This window comes from Eptesicus fuscus, chromosome 20 (genome assembly GCF_027574615.1).
Source record: "Eptesicus fuscus isolate TK198812 chromosome 20, DD_ASM_mEF_20220401, whole genome shotgun sequence".
Taxonomy (NCBI): Eukaryota; Metazoa; Chordata; class Mammalia; order Chiroptera; family Vespertilionidae; genus Eptesicus; species Eptesicus fuscus.
The window spans coordinates 6,429,693-6,457,055 of record NC_072492.1 but is presented as its reverse complement, the minus strand read 5'-3'; the positions used below and the strand labels follow the sequence as shown (position 1 = coordinate 6,457,055).

At 44.0% G+C, this 27,363-nt stretch overlaps 1 protein-coding gene and 1 long non-coding RNA gene across 2 annotated transcripts; both read left to right on the top strand.

Moving 5' to 3' along the window:
• The first annotated feature begins 9,197 nt into the window (after positions 1-9,197).
• Positions 9,198-19,395, top strand: LOC129147390 (leucine-rich repeat-containing protein 37B-like). Its single transcript, XM_054709340.1, has 6 exons — positions 9,198-9,456; positions 12,999-13,070; positions 13,677-13,751; positions 16,976-17,091; positions 19,105-19,268; positions 19,384-19,395. Exons 1-6 carry the CDS (start codon positions 9,308-9,310, stop codon positions 19,393-19,395), a joined length of 588 nt encoding a protein of 195 aa, XP_054565315.1. The 5' UTR covers positions 9,198-9,307.
• A 104-nt stretch (positions 19,396-19,499) lies between these two features.
• Positions 19,500-26,084, top strand: LOC129147326 (uncharacterized). Its single transcript, XR_008554695.1, has 6 exons — positions 19,500-19,621; positions 20,051-20,156; positions 24,274-24,311; positions 25,609-25,663; positions 25,740-25,827; positions 25,953-26,084. It is a non-coding gene; the product is annotated as an uncharacterized LOC129147326 (long non-coding RNA).
• Positions 26,085-27,363: the final 1,279 nt, after the last annotated feature.

Sequence of the window (27,363 nt, the reverse complement as noted above, 5' to 3'; positions counted from 1 at the left end):
ATCCCCTTCTATGGAAGCCTGGGGATTGAGTAAACTCTGTTATTGTTCTTTTACATTTTTTTTTTTAATTTGAGAGAGGGGAAAGGAGAGGGAGAGAGAGAGAAACATAGATATGAGAGCAAAACATGGATCGCATGCCCCTTACCAGGGATCAAGCCTGCAACCCAGGCATGTGCCCTGACCAGGAATCAAACCAACAACCTTTTGGTGCATGGGAAGATACACAAGTCACAGAGCTACACCAGACAGGGCTCTAATGTTATTCTGATTGGAATTTTCCCCAAATAACAAAACACTATATTGACACTTTAGGCGTCCTCTTTACATGCTGGGTTGAAGGAATTTTGTGCCCACAAAAATCTATAGGTAGTTAGTGTTGCTAATATTATACAGAGGAAGACTTGGAGCCTGGAGTGAAGACCACAACCATTACAAGGTCATCATTCGTTTATATACGAGTTCACAAGGTCTGAAGTCTGTCTCACTGAACCCCTGTATCACGGTGTGTTAGGCCTCAGTTCTTCCCCATAAAAAAAAACTGACCTTTGTCAGGTATGATATTGCTTTTGGTTAAGAGGTTTTAATTTCAGCCTCCCCAGTTTGGCTGGGTGGATAGAGGGCCGGCCTGTGGACTGAAGGTCCGGGTTTGATTCCCGGTCAGGGCACATGCCCAGGTTTGGGCAACTGATCAATGATGGTCTCTCATCCTTGATGTTTTCACTCTCTCTCCCTCTCCCTTCCTCTCTGAAATCAATAAAAATATATTTTTAAAAAGTTTTCATGTCAGACCACACTTTGTGGTTTTTAGTCTCTGAGATTGTAAGGCTGCCAGACAGGCCTCCCCTGAACTCGTCAGGTTTAGCACGTGGCCCCTTTTGCCCACAGTTATTAGGGGACTTATTTGGTTTTGTTTTCATTCTTAAGTGCTAGTGAGCTCCTCTTACAGTTGCTGGTGAATGGCTGATTAAAAAGCAAAGCAGAAAAAAAAAAAGTGAAGCAGAAATCCAAGCAAAAACAAATGTGACAATTCATGCGATTCAGTCATGTTGGTAAAATCCAGAATTGAAGTAAGAAATTACAGGTATGAGTGTCTTACTAATTTGATCCCTTTGCTTTGCCTGAGAAACAGTTTCATGTCACCTGTTGCAGGAGATGTACAATCGATCATGCAGATGTACCAAGTTCTAAGTCACACAGCAAAAGTATAGGGGGATTTAGTAGAAAATGACTTTTTCTTTTTATCCCATTTCAAAGGATAAAAGATTTTCCTGGATCTGTAATCAATTTATACGTGGTGACTCCTCTCCAGTTTTCTCATCAGGAAGCTTCTCTAGCCTGATGCTGAGATGCATTTTTTGTGAAACCACACAATTGTTGCTTTGTATTAAATATGTGGTTGTAGCCGAAACCGGTTTGGCTCAGGGGATAGAGCATCGGCCTGCGGACTGAAGGGTCCCGGGTTCGATTCCGGTCAAGGGCATGTACATTGGTTGCGGGCACATCCCCGGTGGGGGGTGTGCAGGAGGCAGCTGGTCGATGTTTCTCTCTCATCGATGTTTCTAGCTCTCTATCCCTCTCCCTTCCTCTCTGTAAGAAATCAATAAAAAAATATTAAAAAAATAAATAAATATGTGGTTGTATTATCAGAGAAATGCATGGAGAGGAGGAAATGGCAGGTCTGCCAATGTTAGTACCACTCAGAGTTGGGTTCTAACAGACTTTGTGATCTAGAGAGTAGACATTAAATATATGATTTGGTGGGAAGAGTCGACAGGTGTGTATGTGTGTGTGCGTGCGCTGCGCGTGTGTTTTGATGTGTGAGTGTTGGAGACAGATGGATACAAAGGAGGACAGGAGAAGAAAGGTTTGAATGAAAGAAGAGCAGAGATCACCATCCTTAAATAAAAATTAGGGTATTTTCATGGCACATTTACCCAGGTTTCCCATATATATATTTCTGTGTAGTAAATAGTTGTAGTTATTTTGGATTTTGATTCAGAAATAACCTTTACAACCCAGCCGGCGTGGTTCAGTGGTTGAGCGTTGACCTGTGAACCAGGAGATCACCAGTTTGATTCCTGGTCAGAGCACATGCCTGGGTTGTGGGCTAGATCCCCAGTGTGGGGCATGCAGGAGGTCGCTGATCAATAATTCTCTCTCATCATTGATGTTTCTATCTCTCTCTCTTTCTCCCCTCCTCTCTGAGGTCAATGCAAATATATTTAAAAACAGAAAGAAATAACTTATATTTTTCAGAATTCTCAGCGAAAAACACTTGAAAGAATTACAAAAGGATTCATTTGAAGGCCTGCTATTCCTCAAGTATTTGTAAGTTAATTATAAATTATATTTATTTATGAGTTTATAATTATATATAAAATAAAGAAGGGGTTCAAATCAAATAATCTCTACAATTTCTCCCAGGAACAAAATTGTATAATTCTATAAGTTGTATAGCGCTCCAGCCCATCTCTAGCATTTAATATCTGCGATGCATTTTTAATTTTATAATCATACTCGAGGCCCGATGCACAGAAATCCGTGCACTGGGGGTTGGTGGTGTCCCTCAGCCCAGCCTGCACCCTCTTTATCTGGGATCCCTCGGGGGATGTCCAACTGCTGATTTAGGCCCAATCAGTTAGACATGCATATCACAATTGGGACTGCTGATTCCCAACCGCTCACCTGACTGCCTGATTGCCCTTAACTGTTTCTGCCTGCCAGCCTGATTACACCCTAACCACTCCATTTCCAGTCTGATTGATGCCTAACTGTTCCCCTTCCAGCCTGATTGCCGCCAAATGCCCTCTCCTGGTGACCCGCTCACCCCCAACTGCCCTCCCCTGCAGACCTGGTTGCCCCAACTGCCCTCCCTTGCTGGCCTGATCTCCCACAACTGCCCTGCCAGCCATCTTGTTGTGGACATCTTGTGACAATATGGGGGCAGCCATCTTGCGAAGACATGAGGGGGCCATCTTCTGACAACATGGGGGCACCCATTTGTGACCACATGAGGCGGCCATCTTGTGTGAGGGCATGATGGTCTATTTGCATATTACCTCTTTATTATATAGGACTAGAGGCCCAGTGCATGAAATTTGTGCATGGAGTGGGGGGTGTCCCTCAGCCCAGCCTGTACCCTTTCCAATCTGGGACCCAGTGGGATTGGGCCTAAATGGGCAGTTGGACATCCCTCTCACAATCCAGGACTGCTGGCTCCCAACTGCTCGCCTGCCTGCCTTCCTGATTTCCCCTAAGCGCTTCTGCCTGCCAGCCTGATCACCCCCTAACCACTCCAATGCCAGCCTGATTGATGCCTAACTGCTCCCCTGCCAGTCTGTTTGCCCCCAACTTCCCACCTTTGCCGGCCCAGTCACCCCTAACTGCCCTCCACTGCAGGGTTGATCTGCTCCAACTGCCCTCACTTGCAGGCCGGGTGCCTCCCAACTACCCTCCCCTGCTGGCCATCTTGTGGTGGCCATCTCGTGTCCACATGGTAGCAGGACCTTTGACCACATGGGAAGCCATATTGTGTGTTGGAGTGATGGTCAATCTGCATATTACTCTTTTATTAGATAGGATAGAGGCCTGGTGCAGGAGTGGGGACCAGCTGGTTTGTCCTGAAAGGTGTCCCGGATCAGGGTGGGGGTTCCCTTGGGGCATGGGGCGGCCTGAGCAAGGTGCCTGTGGTGGTTTGCAGGCTGGCCACGCCCCCTGGCAACCCAAGTGGAGGCCCTGGTATCTGGAATTTATTTACCTTCTACAATTGAAACTTTGTAGCCTGGAGCAGAGCCAAGCCTCCTGCATGCTCCATGGCCAGCAGCCATTTCTGTTTGGGTTAATTCACCTTCTATAATTGAAACTTTGTAGCCTTAAGTGGAGGCCTGGGCCCGGCCAGGGTGTGCAGAAAGCTTTGCTTTCTCCGTTGCTGCGGGCAACCCTGGACTGGTCTCTCCAGCTCCGTGGCTGCCGCCATTCTGTTTGAATTTGTTTACCTTCTATAATTGAAACTTTGTAGCTTGAGTGGAGGCTTAGGCCTGGCAAGGGCATGTGGAAAGCTTGGCTTCCTCTGTTGCCTGGGAAACCTTGCTCTCTGTGGCTGTAGCCATCTTGGTTGGGTTTTTTGCATACTCGCCCTGATTGGCTGGTAGGCATGGCTTGGGCTGGTGGGCGTGGCTTGGACGTAGCGAAGGTGCAGTCAATTTGCATATTACCCTTTTATTAGGTAGGATAGGCAAGATATAGATAGGAAAAACTTTTTAGTTATAGAGGAAAAGTGGTAATGAGATCTGAATTATTATACACATCCATATGAGCCTGGTGTTATAAGTGTTCATATACCAGCTGCTTATATTTATATTTAGGGCCCATGGATCAACTTGGGCCTATGGTGTGTGTTTTTGCAACCCATAATGATTTTTACACTTTTGAAGGGCTGTAAAAGAAGAGAGGAATTCAACTCATATTGTCTTCTGTAGGACAGGAAATATAGAACACTTGCATTAATTTAAATGCCATTAACTCAGAATTTTTTTTAATAATATACCAGTAATCTAAATTAGGTGAGCATATATACAATAAATGTTTAATCAGATGAGTTATATAAACAGTATTATTAAGAACATATGAAGTTACCAAGAGAGCCGACTTGTGTTAAGGATTTCAATGTAGGAATTGTTATACCAATATTAAAAATAAATGTTTAAAAAGGTTAAGCCCTAGCTGGTTAGGCTCAGTGGATAGATCATTGGTCTGTGGACTGAAGGGTCCTAGTTTTTATTTTGGTCAAGGGCACATGCCCAGGTTACAGGTTTGATCCCCAGTAGGGGGCATGCAGGAGTCAGCCAATCAATGATTCTCTCTCATCATTGATGTTTCTATCTCTCTCTCCCTCTCCCTTCCTCTCTGAAATCAATAAAAAAAATAGTTAAAGAAATAAAAAATAAAAAATAAAATGATGGTTAAGCCCAGTCAATATGGCTTAGTGTTTGAGCATCGACCCATGAACCAGGGGGTCATGATTCGCTTCCTGGTCAGGGTACTTGCCCAGGTTTCAGGCTCAATCCTGGGGTCGATTCTCTCTCATTATGTTTCTATCTCCCTCTCCCTCTCCCTTTCTCTCTCTGAAATCATTAAAAACAATGAAAAAATGATGGCTAAGTGGTATAGTTAGAAATGTCTACATAAGTAAATATATCAAAAATGCCCCTAACTTTACTAATATCTGTAATAAAGAGGCAGGGAGTAATGACTGCTACCACCAAAGCTCCAAGCTTGACCTGACAGGAAGTCAGTGCTGGATTGCCATGGCAACCCAGCGCTGACTGCTTCCCCTACAAGCATGGTGCCCAAGCACTACCTGCTGAGGGGGCTGTGAATCAGGGCCAGAGAGAGGAGAGGCCTGAAGAGAGAAGCAGGGACGTTGCCTCTGTGGCAGCTTTTGAGCAGCACTTGCCTCTCTCTTTCTCTCCCAGTGTGGCCAGCAGCTGCGCCTCCATTTCTCTTCAGGACTCCACTGGGGCTGCTGATCAGCCCCACAGATGCTGACTGGCATAGAAACTGACCAATCAGAACCAAATCTGGGTGAAGTGTGAGGATCCAATAGCTGCCTAGGAGGCGGAGCTTTTGACGCTGACTGGCATAGAAACTGACCAATCAGAACCAAATTGTGTTGGGGGCAAGATCAGGCCTGCAGGAGACTGCAGTTGTGGGCAAGATCAGGCTGCCAGGGGATGGAAGTTGGGGGCAACCAGACCAGCAGGGGAGGGCAGTTAGGGGAGAGATCAGGCCACCAGGTGAGGGCAGATGGGGACGAGATCAGGCCGGCCAGGAAGGGCAGTTGAGGGCAACCAGACTGGCAGGGGAGAGCAGTTGGGGATGAGATCAGGTGGGCAGGGGAGGGCAGTTAGGGGTGATTAGGCAGGCAGGCAGAGATAGGGGCAATCAGCCAGGCTGGCAGGTGAGCCGTTAGGAGCCAGTGGTCCAAGATTGCAAGAGGGATGCTGACTGCTGGTTTAGGCTTGATTCCACAGGGATTGGGCCTAAACCGGCAATCAGAAATCCCCAAGGGGTACCTCATTGGAGGGGCTGCAGGCTGGGTGGAGGGAATCCCCCCTCTGTGCACAATTTTTGTGTACTAGTTACAAAATAAAAATCTCTTCATCCTCCTCCTTGTCAAAGATGAAATGCTTGCCTAATAATTCTATTTATTGAGATATAAGGAGATGTTAATTTCTATAAAAATTCAGTTGTGATCCTTTGTCAGTGGCACCTACAGCCTTGTATGTCATTAACCCTTATTAAGCTAATTAATGGTGCTCTTTAGCAAATGGATTCTTTTTTGGCTTAAAGGAAGTGATTATAATGAGCCTCACGTGACATTAAAAATAGCCCTTTGAATTACTGAACCTTTCAAGGGACAACCACGTTTGTATTGATTTCTTGGGTACCTCTGCCATTTGCGTTCTAAGCCTTACAAACAGTTTGGAGGAAGACAAATGAGATAACTAACTGCTCAATAGATTAGGTCATTCATTACTCCTACTGTGAAATACACTGTAAACTAATCATTTCATGCTATCATAAGTATTCCCATTCATTAAAAAATGCCAATCAATAAACAAGTTAGCCCTAACTGGTTTGGCCCAGTGGTAGAGCGATGGTCTGAGGAATGAAGCGTCCCAGGTTGGATTCTGGTCAAGGGCACATGCCCAAGTTGTGGACTCAATCCCCAGTAGGTTGTGTGCAAGAGGCAATCAATGATTCTCACTCATCATTGATGTTTCTCTCTCTCCCTCTTCCTTCCTCTCTGAAACCAATAAAAATATACTTTAAAAAAGGTAATTCTTTCATTCTCTGAAGATTAAGGAAAGTTATATGTATGTGCCATTTTCAGTTAGCTTTATTTTAATGAAGAGACCTGAGAAGATGTCTTAACCCACTAATCACTGAAGTTCAAAACCATTCCTGAAGGGTAGTTGGAGTCTGTGTTAGTTTCATCAGTCTACTGTAACAAAGTACCACAAACTTAGATTAAACAGCATAAATGTATTCTCTTACAGTTTGGGTGTATAGAAGTCCAAAATTGAAATGTTACCGTCCAATATTTATGTCCCTCCCACCCAAACTCATATGTTGAAACCCAACCACCAATGCAATAGTATTATTTCTTTTGTCAAATACTTAGGGTTAGATGATATCCTGAGTGTTAAGCCCTACCCCCTGTCTCTCTTTAAAATCAATAAACATATCTTTGGGTGAGAATTTTAAAAAAATTGAGAATTTCAAAGAAATGGCAACATTTTTGAACTGTAAAGTGTGTCCCATACCACACCACTCTAACTGGTGTATTTTGTAGGTCAGCTACTCTTCCTGGAAGCAGTATGGCCATTCGGGAGAAGACTCTCTCAGATTTCAGCTTTGAAGAGGAGCTCAGATTGCCAGACTGGACTAGCTCTTCTGAATTTCCTGAGATGCCAGGCCCTGTGGCTTTCTTGGAAAGCTCTGCAATACGCCCCAGCTCCCCACCTTCTTTTACACCCCCTCCCCACATCCTACCATGCCTGGGCTCTGTGACCACCCAAGTGTGAAGGTCAAATCATTCCTCACTGTGAGTGGTGAGGGGAGACCCAGAGGAAGATAGTTATCTTTTGTGCAGGTGAAAGGAACCACATGATCCCTGATGATTCTGGGGGAAAGTCTCACATTTCTATAGTCATTTCGGCCCAAAAATAATAAGGTTAGAACCTGAGGTGGGGGAGGGGTGCTTGGTTGCTAAGGGGCACATGCATGACAGGGCTGCCAATTGTGACATGGCTGCCAATTGTTGGGCTCCTGCTCAGCGCATGGTACTTGCATCCCACTTGTCTGGGTCGCTTGTATGTGCCCCAGTATTTTGGATTGCTCGTTGTGCTCCAGTGTCCTGGGTCTCTCATTGTGCCCCAGTATTTTGGATCGCTCATTGTGCCCCAGTATTCTGGGTCACTCTCCTTGCCCCATTCGCCTTGGTGGCTCACTGTGCCCCGGACCTCTGCCTGTCATGTCCGGGCTGCACATGGCCCCACGGTTTCTGTTCCTGTGGCAGCTGTTGTGGCTGCAGGTCCAGGCAGCTCCGATTCGGGAGTTGGCCATGGACTCGATCCTGCTGACCTCCATCCGCCTGGGGCCCTCCAAGCCCTGGTCTTGGGATCAGCAAAATCCTGGAACTATTGAACTTCCTTCTCTCAACCATGATGCCTCAGCTGTACTTGCAGAGGCCCCTTCTCCGAACCCTCAGGAGGCGTTAGCTCAGCTTCCACCCCAACAAGAAGCCTCAACTCAGTCTACAGTGTCCTCTGAGCCAATGAAATTTTTGTTCGACCACCAATCTTCAAAGAGCTCAGCTCTACCTCCCGTGCCTGTTGCCGATATACAAACTTCAAGAATCCATGGGAAGCGTCGACGTCAACCTCCAAAGTCTTCTATGGATGTTGAAGTTCAGCCTTCACATCACAGGGCAACAGACTCACTTCCAGATCGGGGTGAAGTTCAACATCGACTCTTGCCTATCGGTGTTAAAGATGTGGACCTGGGGGTTTTGATAACTTCTGAGCCCCCTAAGAAGATTGCACCATCAGCTACTAGCAAGGTCTCAGCTCATCATGCTACATTCCCGCAGGAGTCCCCTGCTCTGTCTACTTCGGAGGCTGATGCTACAGCCCGGAAGCAGACTGCAGCTCCTCCAAAGCACCCTGAGGTGGCATTTCCACTTCAAGAGCCTGTTCAGGCTCAGTGGCCAACCATTCCACCTGTGGACCTGGGACTCACCATCACTCCTGAACATACTTTGGGGGCTGCTGCTACAGCCCTGCAGCAGACTGCAGCTCCTCCACTAAACCCTGGGGTGACATTTCCACTTCCAGAGCCTAATCAGGCTCAGCAGCCAACCTTTCCACCGTTGGAACTGGAAGTCCCCATCATTCCAGAACCTACTTTGGAGGCTGGTGCTACAGCCCTGCAGCCAAATGCAGCTCCTGCAAAGCACCCTGAGGTGACACTTCCACCACCAGAGACTGTTCAGGCTCATCAGCCAACCTTCACACCATTTGACCTGGAGCTCACCATCACTCCAGAACCGACTTTGGAGGCTGATGCTACTGCCCTGCAGCAGATTATTGCTCCTCCAAAGCACCCTGAAGTGACATTTCAACATCCAGAACTTGTTCAGGTTCAGCAGCCATCTTTTTCTGAAGTCACAGCCACAGTTCTATCGTTTGACCTGGAAGTTACAATAACTCAGCAACCAGAGTCATCAGAGACAGTTCCTCCAATGACTGAACAGAATGCCACCATGAACATATGTGAGCTCTGTTCCTGCAATAATGGGACACTGTCTTATATTGGTTTTGGCTCAAACCAGAGGGTCCACAGAGTGCCAGTACCAGAGCCCAGCACCTACAATGGCACCTTCACCATCTTGTAAGCATTGCCTCTCCTCATTTATTTCTGCATCTTGGCTGACATGGCAGCCTTTTCCTTGAGGTCTTCCTGGGCCTTCCTCATCTCCCCCTAACCATGTTGAATGACTTTGTTTTTATCTTTGTTTGACAACTATTCCTTATCTTCATTCTTCTTAATACTATTGTTTCCCCTAAACCAGTCTTTTGCTTGTAATTGCCCATATTATTTGTCCATATTTTTAGCCCTAGCATTTCATTCCTTAACCTCTACTGTCCTCCCACTTTTGCTCCATTTTCTTTAAGAAACATGACCCTCTCCCAGACTCATTGGTTGTGGTGCAACAAAGTGGTTAAGAGTAGAGATTCTACAGCCAGAGTGACTGGGTTTGAACCTAGTATGCCATTTATTAGTGTTGAGACTCAATTTCCTCATGTGTAAAATGAACATTATGTAGTTACCATTACATAGGATTGTAGTGAGTTTTATAAGTACTATATACTGTACATACTAGAGGCCCAGGGCACAAGATTCGCGCACGGGGGGGTGGGGGTGGCGGGGGTCCCCTCAGCCCAACCTGCGCCCTCTCACAGTCAAGACCCCTCGGGGGACATCCCTCTTGCAGTCTGGAGCTCTCACAGTCTGGGATCCCTTGCTCCTTACCACCTGCCTGCAGCAGAGGTTGGGGAGGCTCCCGCCACCGTTGCTGTGCTCCACAGCTGTGAGCCTGGCTTCTGACTGAGCAGTGCTCACCCTGTGGGAGCGCACTGACCACCAGGGTCAGCTTCTGCATTGAGCATCTGCCTCTGGTAGTCAGTGCGTGTCATAGCAACCTGTTGTTCCACTGTTCAGTCAATTGGCATGTTATGCTTTTATGATATAGGGTAGTATTATACAACTTCTTACCATATGTATGTGTTGGCTATTATTATTTGGCTAGAGGCCCAGTACACGAAATTCGGGGGGGGGGTGTCCCTCAGCCCAACCTACACCCTCTCCAATCTGGGACCCCAGTGGGATCGGGCCTAAACGGGCAGTCGGACATCCCTCTCACAATCCAGGACTGCTGGCTCCCAACTGCTCACCTGCCTGCCTTCCTGATTTCCGCTAACCGCTTCTGCCTGCCAGCCTGATCACCCCCTAACCACTCCAATGCCAGCCTGATTGATGTCTAACTGTTCCCCTGCCAGCCTCTTTGCCCCCAACTTTCCTCCTCTGCTGACCTGGTCACCCCTAACTGCCCTCCCCTGCAGGCTTGATCGCCTCCAACTGCCCTCACTTGCAGGCCTGGTCCCTCTCAACTGCCCTCCCTTGCAGGCGTGGTACCTCCCAATTGCCCTCCTCTGCTGGCCATCTTGTGGTGGCCATCTTGTGTCCACATGGGGGCAGCCATCTTGTGTGTTGGAGGGATGGTCAATCTGCATATTACTCTTTTATTAGATAGGATAGAGGCCTGGTGTAGGAGTGGGGGCCAGCTGGTTTGCCCTGAAGGGTGTCTCAGATCAGGGTGGGGGTTCCCTTGGGGCATGGGGCGGCCTGAGCAAGGTGCCTGTGGTGGTTTGCAGGCCGGCCACGCCCCCTGGTGACCCAAGCGGAGTCCCTGGTATCTGGAATTTATTTACCTTCTACAATTGAAATTGTAGCCTGGAGTGGAGTGAAGCCTCCTGCTCGATCCGTGGCCAGCAGCCGTTTCTTTTGGGGTTTGTGTATATCTTCTATAATGGAAACTTTGTAGCCTAAAACAGAGGCCTGGGCCGGCCAGGGTGTGCGGAAAGCGGGGGGCAACCCTAGCTTCCTGCTCTTTCTAGCTCCGTGGCTGCCGCCATTTCTGTTTGGGTTTCTTTACCTTCTATAATTGAAACTTTGTAGCCTTGAGTAGAGGCTTAGGCTGGGAAGGGCAGGCGGAAAGCTTGGCTTTATCCATTGCCTGGGAAACCCAAGCCTCCCTCCTGCTCTCTGTGGCTGTAGCCATCTTGGTTGGGTTTATTTGCATACTCGCTCTGATTGGCTGGTGGGCGAAACTTGTGCATGTGGCAGAGTGATATTTAATTTGCATATTACATTTTTATTATGTAGGATCCCTCATTTCTATCTAGAACTTATCTTTGGCCCCTGGCTTTCTATATAAATCACCCATTTTGTGCCCAACCCAGGTCTTAGTACTGTGGGAGGCACAGAAGTGTGATATTGTCTATGGAACATGACAATGGAGGTGGGAAGAAAGGGAATATGCATTAAAAAAAGGGAGGTGATATATAATTAAGTACTAAAAGAGATACAGGCCAGAGGGGCTCTAATTCAGCAGAATCTGTAGTTATTGGGGTATGGAAGTCAGGGAAAGCTGCATGGATAAGCCAGAACTTTAGCTGGGACTTAGAGGGTGGCTGTGGTTTGGTAAAAAAGTGAGGGCAAAGGCATGACTACAGGAATGATCAGGACTTAATTGAACTGACTGGTTATAAGGAATTAGTTTAGGAAGCAGTGAAAAATATGATTATGAAAAACTTTGACTATCGAATCTAGGGGTTTGATGTTAAACTGAGATAAGGAGACCCACTGAAAGTTTTCAACTGAGAGAGACAGATGAGTAAAATAAGAGTATTACTTTAGATTCCATAGGTAGAGCGATCTAGAGAGGAAGTCTTGACTCAGGGAGACCAAATAGAATACTCTAGGAGTCAAGTGAGAAGGCGCTGAATCAGAGTGGTTGTGACAGGAGTAGAAAGAAAATCCAGCAACGCTATAAAGGAAGAACTGACAAGGTTTGGTAACTGACTGGAGTGAGGGGTGGGATGTACAGGAAAGAGAAAGATCAAATATGACCCTGGAAAATTTCTGTCCTGGATGATGAGGAGAATGATGGTGGTATGACAGGTGGACATACAGCAGTTGGGAAAGAGAGCCCGTTTGAGGAGGTGAGCTCAGTTTGGGCATCTTTCATTGGTGAGCATAAAGCAACAGGAAGGCTTCTGCTTGAGTGGAAATGTCCGCTGGGCAGAGGGGCAGACAGCTATCTGACTTTTTCTGACCTTCCTGAAAAATGTGTAAACTGAATAGGTAAGTTGAGGGAAGAGGACAAAGCTAAAGATTCAAAGTCATCCACAGAGTTAGTGTTTGAAACCGAATCTCAGGAATTTAACAGCTTCTTTTAAACACTTGTAATTCATGGAGACATTCTTACTGTTTGCGGTTTTCTTTCTTTAACACATTTTTATTGATTTTGGAGAGGAAGGGAGAGAGAGAGAGAGAGATAGAAACGTCAATGTTCTATCCCTGGCCCTGGTTGGGTCATGTGGTGGAGGCAACCAATAGATGTGTCTCTCTCACATTGATTTTCTTCTTTTCTCTCTCTCACTCTCTCTAAAAAAAGCAGTGGAAAAAATATTCTCAGGTGAGATTAACATCAACAAAAGAGAATGCTTTACAGACTCTAAGGGTGATCTCTGGGAATAGACAGAAAATGATTTTTTTCAACCTTCACGTTTTGAACCAACAAAATGAATATAAACTTTCATGGCAGTTATTAAAAATGCAGACAATTTTAATTCTATTGCATTTTTCAGAATTCTCCATCATAATCCCCTGATGACTGTTCAAGATCCATATCTTTTTAATTTGCCAGCATTGAAATATTTGTAAGTATTGCAACAATTTCATGGCTCATGAGATGATTTCTGCTCTTTCTTACTTTTGTCAAAGATGAACTATTTTGCATTTTAACAAAAAACTCATAATTTAACTTTTCACTGGGTTATTGAAAATGATTTATTGACACAGAAAAGTGATAAAGAAAGACTGTACAAGGGCAAGGCAGCCAGCAGAGGAAGGGAGCAGTGTTGAAGAACACACTCAGACATGAAACATGTGGATGCATGTAGAAATACCTTGGATCTCAGAAGGAAAAAAGGAATAAGTTGTACATTATGTGCTTTTTTAAAGAGTGATCAAATAGTGGCTGCAACAGAGAATGAAAAGTAAGATGATGGTAACACAAAAACAAAATAACAGATTGTACCTTTCACCAAAGTGACTAATTTGATGATTCAAATAAATTTAAATTATTTCAAGAAGAGCTCTCTAAAATGATTATCTATGGAAAGGAAAGAAAAGCACCTTGAATTATGGAGCTGGCTTGACATAGAAGCCAGAATTTAAGTAAACAGAAGTTGTTAAGTGTTTTCTTAAAAATAGAATTTTTTTCTTTGGGTTCATATCATGCATGTTTGGTCTTTCTCCTTCAGAGACATGGGAATAACACAAGTGACATTTACAACACTTGATAACATTCTCATGACGACTCCTGAATTAGAAAAACTGTAAGTTGATTTTTCTTATATTTATTTTCACTTAGTTCTTTTAGGTTTGTTTTCTTATTTTCTTAAATCAGGTTTATTGAGGTATAATTTTTATTTAATATAAGTCAATCTTTTAAAGTGTGCAGTTAGTGAGTTTTGATAAATGTGTAGTTTGATAAATGTACATCTACATTAATATAATGTACATCACATTAGAGATGCAGACCACTTTTTTCATCCCCAAAAGGCCCCTCATGTTTGTTTGCAGTCAGTTCCTCCTCCTACCTCCAGCCCCTGACAAGCACAAGTCTGATTTTTGTTGTTATAGTCCTGCCTTTTACAGAGTGTCTTATAAATGAAATCATGGAGAGCAAGTATGTCAAACTCAAAGGCTAACACAGGCAAATAAATGAGGCATGTGGCCGTGGGCCGCGAGTTTGACGTGCTTGATGTAGGGTGTAGCTTTCTGTGTTTGGCTTCTTTCATGTAGCATAATCCTTTTGAGATCCATCTATGTTGTTGCATCTATCAGTAGTACATTTCTTTTTTATTGCTGCATAGTATTCCCATTGTGTGTATATGCCAGTTTGTTCATGCAGTAATCAGGTAATGGACATTTGAGTTGTTTCTAGTTTTTTTGGCTATTATGAATAAAGATGCTAAAAATACTCACATGCAGGTCTATGTGTGAACATATGTTTTCTTTGCTTTGGGGTAAAATACCTAAGGGTGCGGTTGCCGCATCATATACAGAGTGCATATCTAACTAGTAAAGAACCTGCTAAACTGTTTTTAAAGTGGTTATACCATCTTGCCTTCCCACCAGCAGTAGATGGGAGTTGCAATTACTCCATATTTTCCCCTGATCTTTATATTTCTGTTTGTTGTTGTTTTAAAATTAGCCTTTGTAGTAGGAATGTATTAGTATTGCAGTGTGGTTTGAACTTGCATTTCTCTAATAGCTCATGGTGTGGAATGTCTGTGTGAAAATATATTTTTCAATGGATTGTTCAAATACATTTTAATTGGATATTTATCTAATTATTGAATTTTAAGAGTGTGTGTGTTTGTTTTTAATAGTCACCAGGAGATATTTTTCCTATTTTTAGTGAGGGTGGAAGGGAGGAAGAGAGTGGAGTGAAGAGAGAGAGAGAGAGAGAGAGAGAGAGAAACATCAATGTGAGAGAGACAAATCAATTGGTTGATTGGTTGCCTCCTGCACACCACAAAGCCATCAAGAAAATCAAATTGTTTATAATCTCAAAAAGCTTTATCATGTCCCTTTTATAATTCTTCCTTCCCACTCCTCCTTGCCCTCCCTAATTTCCTTGCAACCATTGATCTGCTTTGTGTTGCTATAAGTTAGTTGACATTTTCTAGAATTTTATATAAATAAAATTATATACTATCTACTTTTTTCTAACTGGCTTCCTTTACTCAGATGATTATTTTAAGAATAGAGGTCTGGTGCATGAAATACGTGCACTGGAAGGGGGAATCTCTTAGTCCTGCTCTCGGGGGATGCCCAACTGACAGCTTAGGCCTGCTCCCTGTAGGGTGCGGGCCTATGCCAGTAATCAGACATCTTTGGCACAGCTGTGGAGGCAGTAGAGGCTGCCACCACCACTGCTGCACTTGCCAGTTGTGAGCCCAGCTTCTGGCTGAGAGGCTCTCTCCCTGTGGGAGCACACTGACCACCATCAGCTCCTTTTTTGAGTGTCTACCCCCTGGTGGTCAGTATGCATCATAGCAACCGGCTGTCCCGCTGTTCGGTTGATTTGCACATTAGCCTTTTATTATATAAAACTAGAGGCCCCGTGCACAAAATTCATGCATGGGCGAGGGTTGTGTCCTTCATCCCAGCCTGTACCCCCTCCAATCTGGGACACCTCAAGGGATGTCAGACTGCCTGTTTAGGCCCAACCCACCAGGATCAGGCCTAAACAGGCAGTCTGACATCCCTCTCACAATCCAGGATTGCTGGCTCCCAACTGCTTGCTTGCCTGCTTGCCTGATTGCCCCTAACCACTCCCCTGTCAGCCTGATTGACGCCTACCTGCTTTCCTGCCAGCCCGATTGCCACTAACTGCTCTCCCCTGCTGGCTTGGTCATCTCTGACTGCCCTCCCCTGCCAGCCTGGTTGCCACTAACTGTTCTCCCCTGTGTGCCTGGTCACCCCCAACTGCCCTCCGCTGCTGGCCTAGTCACCCTTAACTGCGCTCCCTTGCCAGCCTGGTTGCCTCTAACTTCCCTCCATTGCCAGCCTGGTTTCCTCTAACTGCCCTCCCCTTCTGGCCTGATCACCCACAACTTCCCTCCCCTGCTGGCCCTCTTGTAGCGGCCATCTTGTGTCCACATGGGGCGGCCAACTTTGAACACATGGGGGTGGCCATCTTGTGTGTTGGAGTGATGGTCAATTTGCATATTACCTTTTTATTATATAGGATTAGTACATGTTGTTTTGCATACCAATAATTCATTTCTTTTTATTGCTGAATAGTACTCCATTATATATAGATATATTAGTGTTTTTTAGCATTGATGGCTATTTGAGTTGTTCCAATTTTTGACTATTACAAATAAAGCTATTATGAATATTTATGTACAAGTCTGTTTATGGAAATATGCTTCTATTTCTCTTGATAAATACCTAAAGGTGGAATGGCTGTGTCATACAGTAGATGTATGTTTAAGTTTTTAAAAAACTATTTCCAAGTGTTGTATCATAAATCATCGAATGAGATACAAGACGCCTTAATGAGCCAATTAATTAGTAGTCATTTATTGCTAGCGGCCCAGAGCGAGGTGTCTTTTTCCAAATTTCTCAGTAACTCATACAGGAAGTTTTTCTGAATTTATACTCTTGGAGCCTCTTTGCTTGCAGATATTACAAAGGGCTCTATGAGAGTTATTGTTACCAACAGTTGTAACCTTGAATACATAATGAGTTTGTACTTGGCATAATTATTATCAGTATTAGTCTATGACATTGGATGGCTATCTTGCAAGGTCAGACAGTTAAGTTTACCTTTTTCTATTATTTGAACTAAAAACAAAGTCATTTTACAGAATAACAGACCATCTTAAAGTGACAAAGTTTATAATGACAGAGTTTACAGGACTAGAGACTATCTAACAATAGCAGAGAATTCAAACAGCAGTTTTTTTTATACAAAATGGAGGTTACTATGCTTCACAAGTAACTCCTTTGTGACTAATATGATTCTGTGTATTTCCTTTTATAGTATCTTACCTAACCATTTGGCCTGCTGCCTCTGCCAATTTAAAAATTATATTGAGGCTGTCGCCAAGACAGTGAAACGGCATTGTGATACCGAATGTCTGACCAACGCACCTTGTGGTGAGTCTGAATTGCCCAATGATAAACTTTTAATTTTTATTTTATGTTTTCGTTTTTTATTTGAAATCCATGACGATACGTTTTTAAGCAAATAAAGTAACTGTATTATTTTTATTCATTTACACAGAGTTCAACTCTTTAAACTTTTAAGCCCTAGTCCTTGCTAAAAGTCAGATGAAGGGGAGGGTATTAACAGTAATGGCCTCACAGTGTGTGCTGTGCTCTCTGCTGGTGCTTCACCTCCAAATGAGAACTGGTTCATTAGTGTGTCACAGCTGGTAAACGGTTTGTATGCGTTGGGTTTCATTGCCCTTTGCAGTGTAGCCACATATAGATACATTTTTATTTTGTTTGTCTTTGCAATTTTATGAAAATAGTACAAATGATGCTGTTTTACGTAAGTTTTATTTGGAACCTGAGAGTTTTTGGATCCATCACCAGAAGCTGCTACCCAGCCCTTGTAGGGCATGGAGGGCTCTTGATTCTGAGACTGTCCAACTCTGAACTGGCTCTGAAGCACAAGGCTTTCTATCCTCCGAACACTCGTGTGTTTTTATTGGCAGCTACTTGATCACTTCCAAAATGTGCTTTCATGCCCAGATAGCTTAAGTACGGGTTTCCATCAGTGATCTGTGCTACTTCTATAAACTCAGTGCTGCTTATTTTTCCAAACAATGTTTTGACTAATTATATTGCTCCCTTCTGCCCCAACAGTGGGCAGGACAGGCACCTCACTCTCCTTTTCCAGGTGAGTAAAACAAGAAAGAAAGGGCTGAGAGCTGTCACCTGGTGCCCAGGCCTCCAGCTCCTAGTTTTGGGCTCTCCGCAAGCCCGTGCACTTTCCCAGGACGTTCCCTCCTTCTCTGACCCTTATCACCACCAGCAATACTTTCACTTCTTCCGGAAGTTCTTGTGTACCAGCTGACAATGGTACACTTGAGCGTCACGCAATCAGAAGCTTTGGATGGTTCCCCAAGTAAAGCTGAAAATATAAGAAATGACATGAATGACATGAATGACATGAAAATACATGAAATGGTAGCAAAGTAGGCATCTGACAGAAGTTATTTTTTCCCTTCTGTATTTTAGACCCCCAAGTATTATTCCGTAGTTTATTGAACATTCCACAGTGATATACAACCTGGCAATTCTCTTAAGGTACATCCCAGATGCCTGCCTAAATCTTCAGCACAGAGCGCAGCTAGACATGCTGTTTTTCTGTATAGAGCCTTCCGTTATGGGGCTGGCTTATGTGGAAGCAGGGACCAAGTAAGGAGCCAGTGGGCTAGTGGAGAAGGGTGTGTCCAGATGAGGACCTGTTAGCAGCGGGTGTTAATCAGGGTCACCTGTGACGGTAGCCAGAACACAAGCACCCTGGAGAGTGGAGAGAGGAAGCCTCAGGCTCCCTCTGCATCTGAGGCAGGACAGGAGGGGGTGCTTGAATGTGAGGAGTCACAGGAGATCTGCAGAGAGTCTAACTGAGTGGGGCTTCGAGCCTTGGCTTTCCTCCAGTAACCGGCAATTGGTCCTGGGGACCAATGGAATAATCCTAAATATGGTGACCATATGTCATGCTATGGAATGTGTTTTTTTAATTTATTTTTATTGGTTTCAGTGAGCAAGGGGGAGGTAGAGACAGATAGAAACTTCAATGATGAGAGAATCATTGATTGGCTGCCCTACTGGGGATCAAGCCTGCAACCCGGGCATGTGCATTGACTGGAATCAAATCGGGGACCCTTCAGTCCACAGGCTGATGCTCTATCCACTGAGCCAAACCAGCTAGGGCTGGAATGTTTTAAGTAAATAACCACTTTTAAAAAAGATACATTTTCTCCTTTTGTTGCATCAACAATCATAGATTTAAGTTGGGGTTTATTTTTCTCCTCTCTTAATAGCACTCAAATATTTGCTGATTCCCTCTATATTTGACTGGGATGTATGGCTGTGGACTGACAAATAGCGGTCCTATGAGTCTTTCAATATCAAATGTGATTTCTTCTTTTTTGACAGATGAAGAACTCCTAGTACAAGGACCGCTCATGAAAGTATTACCAGGCTGGCAGAACACAAGCACTGAGCTGACAGTTGAGCCAGAGAGGGCATCCTCAAACAAAAATAGCGACACTTCCTCATCCCCTATGAGTGAGCAGCCAGACTTTAATGATAAAAGTGATGTTATTAGTGCACTAAATTTCCTGTTGCCTTATTTCTCAGACGGAAATCTAGAAGATATAGAATCAACTTTATTACCATTCATTAAACTCCCTCTTTCAAATGTACATGATGCAGATAAGCCCCTGAATCATTTGAAAAACAATAGAGGGAATCCTTCTCTCAAACCTGAACTTAACCATTCAAGTTTCAAAAATTAACCAAGGAAACTCTATTTTCTGGAATAGGCCTTCTGATGAGACTGCTCACTGAGCAGCAGGAAGTAAAGATATCCAACGCAGAGTGGGATGCGGAACGATGGAAAAATGAGAGGATGCAAGCCCGCGGGGAGCAGGCAGAGAAGGAATCAAATGAGGTGAGGACAGGTCCTGAACACTGGTCCTGACTTTTGGTCGTTTAGGACATGCCATGAAAGTACTCAGGCAAGAAGACCAGGGGCACCTCATCTGAATTTTGTCTTGACCATGTGACTTTGGCTAAAATAGTGATCTCCCATTTTGCTCATTTGGGAATTATGCCATGTTCTAGGGTAGAGGAGAAGAGGACCTAACACCCAAAATAAGTAAATTGTACAAGACAATGCTGATTCTCAGATTACATAACACATGAGATTTGGTATGTTCATGAAGACCTATACGCTAGCTATTCATCTGGAAGAGTGGGATTTTAGAATAATAGTTACGAATAGTTAGCTATTCTCTAGAATAGGCTAGATAATAGTTATTTTTATCCCATCCATCTCTTTGGTTTTGTGTTTTTTTTAATGTTCTTTTTTTTTTTTCAGTTCACAAAAGAAGTGGCAGGATATGCGAACTACAACAAAGTCATCATAGCATCACCTGTGATTGCAGTAGTAGCTTTTTTTTTTTGTAGTTTTCTGTCTCATTGTGGTAAGACAACAGTTAATTCAGATTTCCACTGTATATTCCATCTTTAGAGAAGGTTCAGAACCCACAACCTGAAAATCAAAGCCACTGTCCCACCTACTCCTACTAGATGCTCCTCTTTATTCACGAGCACTGAGATATGATTTGTTCTTTTATTACACATTTATATTCTGTGGATTTTAAAATGAATCTGATTCCCAGAGATCTCTCTGGAATTGAAATCAAGATAAGTTACTAGACTCTTTTGAAACTTAAGTCTGATAGGCCAGAATTGACATGATAGCAAAATCTCTTCAACTCAGAATGAACGATGTCGAGTGATGCACTCATTACTCTCTTTCTAGCATGGATTTCTTTCCTTGTTGGCTGAAATGCGAAGAGATGTAGAATCTCCACCCTCATGGAGCTATGTCACCTTAGCAGATAGGACATGGCAAAAGGATAAAAGTGTGATCTTGTCAATTCATAAGGTTTACTTAGCAGCTTTCTTCTCCAGGGTGTAAGGCATGGTGTAAGGAGGTTCAGTTAAAACACTGCAGCCTAAATCCTGCATCAGGCTCCTCTAAAGCATCTCATGTTAGAGTCACCTGTTCCTAGAGCTTGTCTGTGTCCCTTTTGTTCAATTACATATGGTGTACTTTCCCTACAGGCAGGCTACTGACATTAAAAGAGTGATTTAATAAGCTGACCATCTGGACTCTACCCCACTAATCCACCCTAATATATTTTATTTACTGTTTCAACTGTCATGGCAGCCCTCCATTCCAGCCAAAGCCACCCCTCACCATAACCTAGCACACCAAGCTCATTCCCACTTTTTTTTTATGCCTTTGTCCGTCTAAAATTCCCTTATTTTGCTCTCCTTGGGGAAGTCCTGTGAGTATCTCAAAAGCCAGCTCAAGTTCGTCTTTCTTCATGAAGCTTTCCCGGAGTCTTCCAGCCATGCTGTTCCTAGTTCTTTTGTGAACTGTGTCACCATTTTTTTTTTTTTTTTTTTTGAGGCAATAGAAAGGTATTCCCCACCTGTGAGAACTTAAAAATATGGTAAACAATTTTTTTAAATGTGCGTCCCCAAGAGATAAATACCTAGGTGAACACATCATGGAGCAGAGCAGAGATGTGTAAAGACCAAGTGACTTCAGATCTGTGTGTTCCTAAGTCTTTTGAAATGTCACATTTTAACATTCTAATCTGTGGAAGGAAATGAAAAAATGAGAATAGAACAGCTACCTATTTGAGTGAGCAAATAATAGCAGATCGATACTTCTCATCTTAAGCAAACATATTTATGTAAATGTAAAAAAATAGAACCTGTATAAGTACTGGAAGAAAATAGAAGCAATATATTTATAATCTGGTGGTGGGAAATAGCTTTTTGAGCCTGATACCAGAGGCAGAATCTTTGATAGATTTGACCACCTTGTCTGTGACATCATTAGCAAACTTAGCACTGGTTGATGCCAAGCACAGGGTGAAGAATTTTCCATATACATATTGAGTGATTCAATCCCCACAATCCTGTGAGGAAGATAGTACTACCTTCTTCCATAGATGAAGGAGATCGACTTAAGTTCCCAGTGGCAAAGTCAAAAGCAGGACCCTGTTTTTCCTGACTGCGAAGTCTGTGCTTCTTACTCCACTATTCTATCTCCTTTAAGACAAAAACACTTGGACCGTGGCTGCTGTTGCTCAGTAGTTAGAGCATCAGTCTGAGAACCAAAAGGTCACAGGTTTGATTCCATGTCAAGGGCACGTACCTGGGTTGCAGGGCGGCTGCCATGCAGGAGCCAACCAGTTGATGTGTCTCTCTCACATTCCTATTTCTCTCTCTCTCTCTTTCTTCCCTCCTGCTCCCTCCCTTCCACTCTCTCTGAAAAAAAAAAAAATGCTTAGGTGAGGATTAACAACAAAAAAGAACACTGGGGAATATTTGAAATATAAGCATCGCTTCTCGGCCTTTTGGCTAAGATCAAGTGTAGAAATATAAGCGACCATCCCATCCGAAACAACCGAATGGATGAACTACCAGGCTGTGTAGGGCGACCAGGCTGGCAGGGGGGTCAGTGAGGGGCCACTAAATGACCCAGCAGCAGGGTGTGTGAGGTGACCAGGCCAGCAGGGGGATTAGTGAGGGGCGACCAAATGACTGAACAGCAGGCTGTGTTCATCTACCAGGCCCACAAGGGGGGACAGTTGGGGGCGATCAGGCCAGCAGAGAGGGGCAGTGTGAAGTGACCAGGTTGCCGGGGGGGAGGGGTGGGGGGCAGTTGGGTTCGAACACACCAGCAGGGGGTGCAGTAAGGGGCGACCAGGCCAGCAGGGAGCAGTTGGGGGTGACCAGGCCAGGAGGTGGGGGCAGTTGGGGACAACTATGCCTGCAGAGAGGGCAGTTGGGGGTGACCAGGCCAGTATGGGGGGCAGTTAGGTGCGATCAGGCAGGCATGTGAGCAGTTAGGAGCCAGTGGTCCAGGATTGTGAGAGGGATGTCTGCCTGGGCCTAAACTGGCAGTCAGACATCCCCCTAAGGGTCCTGGATTGGAGAGGGTGCAGGCTGGGCTGAGGGAACCCCTCACCCGAGCACAAATTTTATGCACCGGTTGTGTAGTTTAATATAAAAAGAGTTCCATAAATCAACAGGAAGAAGACAATCCAGGGTGGAAGAGGGCAAGGCTGTGAAGAGTAGGATGTATGTAGACAGTCTGTCACCCTATCTGTTGGTCTTCTCATGGCTTATAGGCTGTGGATGTTGTTAGCGAGGCCTTTGTCAGCTTACAGTATGAAGGTAGTCTGATATTTTCTTCTAGTCCTTTTTATAACTTTTTTTTTTCAAATTGAAAAAAAAAATCAATGGATTTGTTTTTCCTGTGGTTGTCTGTTTTTCTCCTATATGAAGATCCAATTGTTTTAAAATGTTTTATTGAATATCTCATTCTTTCTTCACTGATCTGAAACCTGTCTTTGTGTGGACTCTATTCTGTTGACCCAGTTATCTTTTTTTGTACCAGTAGGAGTATCACTATATATATATATATTTAATTGATTTCAGAGAGGAGGGGAGCGGGAGAGAAAGAGAAACATCAATGATGAGGGAATCACTGATCAGCTGCCTCTTGCACGCCCCCTACTAGGGATCGAGCCTCCCAACCGGGTATGTGCCCTTGACTAGAATGGAACCCAGAACCCTTCAGTCTGCAGGCCAATGCTCTATCCACTGAGCCAAACTGGCTAGGGCTAGTGTCACTATATAATTTCAGTTCCTTTTTAAACAACTTTTTGGAAGCTAAACTCCTCCTTTTGTATCTTTTTCATACATTTCATTCCATATTTTCTCTACCAAATGTCAGTTGGTCAGTTTTTGTTTAAAAATTACCTTGGAATTTGAATAGGACTACATTGCATTTGTAGATTAATTTAAGGAGAATTGGCATCTTTACTACCTTCTAGGAACATGGTACCTCACTTTGTGTATTCTTTCTAAAGTCCTTCAGAAGAGTTTTAATGGATCTTACACATTTTTTGTCAAGTTTATTCCTTTATACATTTTATTGATATTGCAAATAGGCTCTCTCATTTTTTAATTACTTTTTTTGTGGTATGTAGGAAAGCTATTGAGATTTGCATGTCTTGATTTAGCCATCTTACTGAATTGTCATATTACTGCCAATAAAGTTTTAATCTATGCTCTTGGGCTTTTTAGGTTGTGCATCATCTCATGTGCAAATATGTTTTGTCTCTTTCTTTCCAGTACTTCATCTTTCTTATTAAATTGATTAGGACCTCCTCGACAATGATGAATAGTAACAGTGATAAAGGGCAACCTACTCTTGTTCTTGACCTAACACAAAGGTGCTGTGTAGGTTTCTGGTAGATACTTTCATTTTCTTTTCTACTTCTAAGAGTTTTTATTGGGAATTATCTGCTGAATGTTATCTGAAACAGCCAATAAAATGCATTGCCGGCTGCATGCAAGGTCCTAAGTTGGGACTATGGAAGAGTCAAAGGACTAGGCAGAGTTTCTGTCCTCAAAAAGTTACCATCTCACTTAAAAGAGAAGGAATAAAGCTTTGGAGAGAGTGGTCATTGTGATGAATAATCATGATGTTGTTTTCTTCCAAAATAGATTTGGCAGAGGAAGGTACATAAAAGAGGACGCTCCAGGTAAATATGAGTCTGGTGATTTTTAAAGTAGAATTTTAGAAGTAGAGGAAATTCCTCTTCCTGTAAGCCACCAGAGGTGACCCCTGAAAAAGATTCAATATTCACTTGAGTCAGAAAACCCCACAAAATCATGAAAGTCAAGAGACTTAAACCTTTGGGTTCACTTGGAGGACATTCGTGAAACTACACAGGTCATCAGGGTATGCATATCCGAAAAAGCACCAAGCATCTGAAGGATGTCACTTTATAGAAGCCATCTGTGCCATTCTGTCATTACAATGGTGGGGTTGGTAGGTGTGCTCAGGCCAAAGAGAGGGGCTGGATGCAGGGTTGGGTGCAGGTTGGTGACTCCAAAAGAATGCTGAATTTTTGCTGCTGTTAACCTAAAAAACCATTGTAAAGAATTTTGTGAGCTTACTTGAGCCAAACTGTCGACATATGCTGGGAAGCAGAACCTCAACGAATTGAGTTAATGCTCCAAAGAATGGCAGGTTACATCTGTATTTACACATTGCAATCAAAGGAAAGGGATGTAGGTGGGTTACATGAAATCCATTGGTGGTAGATTAAGGAGGTGGGATAAAGCAAGGGGGAAACCCCTGGGATAGGGTGAAAAGTGAGATGATGGACATGTGCTTCTTTTTCTTGGGTGGATACAGGATTGTTTAATATAATTAACAGTTGACGATTAACTTGATAACATAACAATGGGGGAATGTTCTGGTGCCCTTTGTTGTGCCCTGTGGGTCTGGGAGGCAAAAAGTGGAAGTTACAAGTTACCCAGACTTTTTAGAGGCAAAAAGACAAATGGGCTCAGTAAAGATCTAAGTATAACTTTGCCAGGGAAGATACTAGCCTAGGACATGACTACCTACTATAACCTATTTGTAGTTCAAGATTTAATTTTCAGAGCATCTTTTGTGGTTACTTTAGGTCTCTGAGTCTGCAAGACTGCCATGCAGGCCTCCCCTGAGCTTGTCAGGTTAGCATGTGGCCCCTTTTGTCCACACTGCACATGCTTAAAAATGCAGTAAGCAACACTGAAAATCCTGCCTATACCCCATGCCAAGCCACATCATAGGTCTCCCAGAGACATCGCAGGGCCATTTTAAACAGTCACAGAGAACTGGAAGCCCGGCATGCAGGGAATCATTTTCAAGGTCCCAGGTCTGTCGTGATTTTGCTCGGGAATATGGACCCAGGTTCCCAAATAGTCTGAATAAGGCCAGAACTATATGTGTGAGAGACATGGAGAATGGCATGAATCACTAACTGTTGCTATGTATTTTCCTCCAAGTGGCTTTTACTCACAATTTCATAACAAGAAATCTTCATCTGACCACGACATTGAGGTAAATTTGAGGAGGACAAAGCACTGTGGCGGGAAAAGCAGGGGACACGCGGAGTTCACATTTCCCTGTTTTCCAGGATCTAGGTTTCTGGGGAAGGCGGCCTCTGTGGCTGAAGGATATGTATGGTGGCCAGAAACAAGAAGGGGGAGCCTACTGCTGAGGAGGTACTTTTCCTAAACATGTAAATGATGGGGAACACTTAGAATTCTCATCTAAAATGAGGAAATAATGAATGGTTTAATTGTTCCTTTCCAGAGTCAAAGCCTTGACCTTCTTCTTCTTACCCCAGGGAGCAGAGGAAATCCTCCCCTTCCTCAGTGAGGATTGATGCCTGGGACTCTGCAGCTGAGACTGGAGGGGAAAGTACTTCACAAGAGGGACTCCATCCTCAGGCTCATTAACATTGTTAATAAATATTTTTAAAGTATCAATTCAAAGCTAACTCTAGCCTTGAGGTAAGGAGTTAAAGTGTAAATAGTCAAGTATTTATGTGCTAATAGCAAGGGCCTTGGCAAGAAATGCAGGGCTGAAGCTGGAACCCTGGGGAAGCCAATACTTCCTCAGGCAGCAGTGTGGTCCAACCTGGGTGAGAGGTCCTCTCTCCCTTGTTTCCCCAACACACTCAGACCCTGAGAACTGGAAGACACCCCCTCTCCCAGGGGTATGGGCTATGCTGGTGCCCTGTCCCCTGGCTCACCAGTTATTTATAACATATTTGACCTCCTATCCATAGAGGATCATTCACTTCCACCCCTCTCAACAGGTCTTGGGGTTGTCAGAATATTTGGGTCCCTGAGTCTACTCGCGCGCCCAAGCTTTTAAGATCGTGCACAAATGCGGGCACTGTCCTGATGTAGCAGGTTCTTCACCCTTAAAAGCTAGTGTACAATTCACAGGTTTTTGGTGGTGTTTTTTTTTTTTTTTAATTAAAAAACCTCCAAGCATGGCCAGTGTGGCCAAGATGGTTAGACCTCGTCTCATGTACCAGGCGGTCCATGGTTGGATTTACAGCTCAGGGCACATGTGAGGGTAGTAGGGGAGCATCTGAACCGTGTTTTTCTTTCCCTTCCTCTCTGAAATCAAGAAAAAATAATAATCAAGTATTTTTAAAAGCAACAACAGAAACCCCTCTAAACTGTTGGATAATTACCAGGGAGTTGTTGGAGATACAGGGTAAAGAAAAATGTGTGAGCAGTAACTGCCCAAGACTTCCCTCCTCAGGACTTTATTTCAGGAAACGTACTGGTAGGTCCATTTCTCCATTCACTTGTCCTGCCTCAGGCTCTGTGGCCCCCACTGAGGGTCATGTGTGTGCTCCTCGGCTCCCTCCAGCTCAGCCCAGCACCAAACCTGCCTACCTCCTTCTGTGTCCAACACAGATCCTTGGCTGCACAATGCCAAGTGATAATGGTTCCTTCACTCCTGCAAAGAGAGGAGACTCATTACTAAATCACATTACGTCAGTGAGACTTACTAGAAAATGCCTGAGTGAGTAAAAGAAATTCTGAGTGATCAAGATTTAATAATTGACCTAAATCACCACAGATAAATGCTGGTGGCTTAGCAATATGAGATGCAGAATGGTGCCAACCGCACACAGGACAATAGCACAGCGTCCCCCAGTGGAGCAGTGGGACTGGGAAGCAGCCCAGCACGATTTGTGGCAGGAGACAGCAGGGGAAATATAGAATTCATATCTG

What these genes read in the sequence shown, in the direction of transcription:
- LOC129147390 (XM_054709340.1), top strand. Translation starts at nt 9,308, where the DNA reads ATGACTGAACAGAATGCCACCATGAACATATGTGAGCTCTGTTCCTGC. An exon ending in TTGCCAGCATTGAAATATTT is followed by an intron (nt 13,071 to 13,676) that starts GTAAGTATTGCA and finishes TTTCTCCTTCAG; the next exon opens with AGACATGGGAATAACACAAG. An exon ending in TCTGACCAACGCACCTTGTG is followed by an intron (nt 17,092 to 19,104) that starts GTGAGTCTGAAT and finishes CTTTTTTGACAG; the next exon opens with ATGAAGAACTCCTAGTACAA.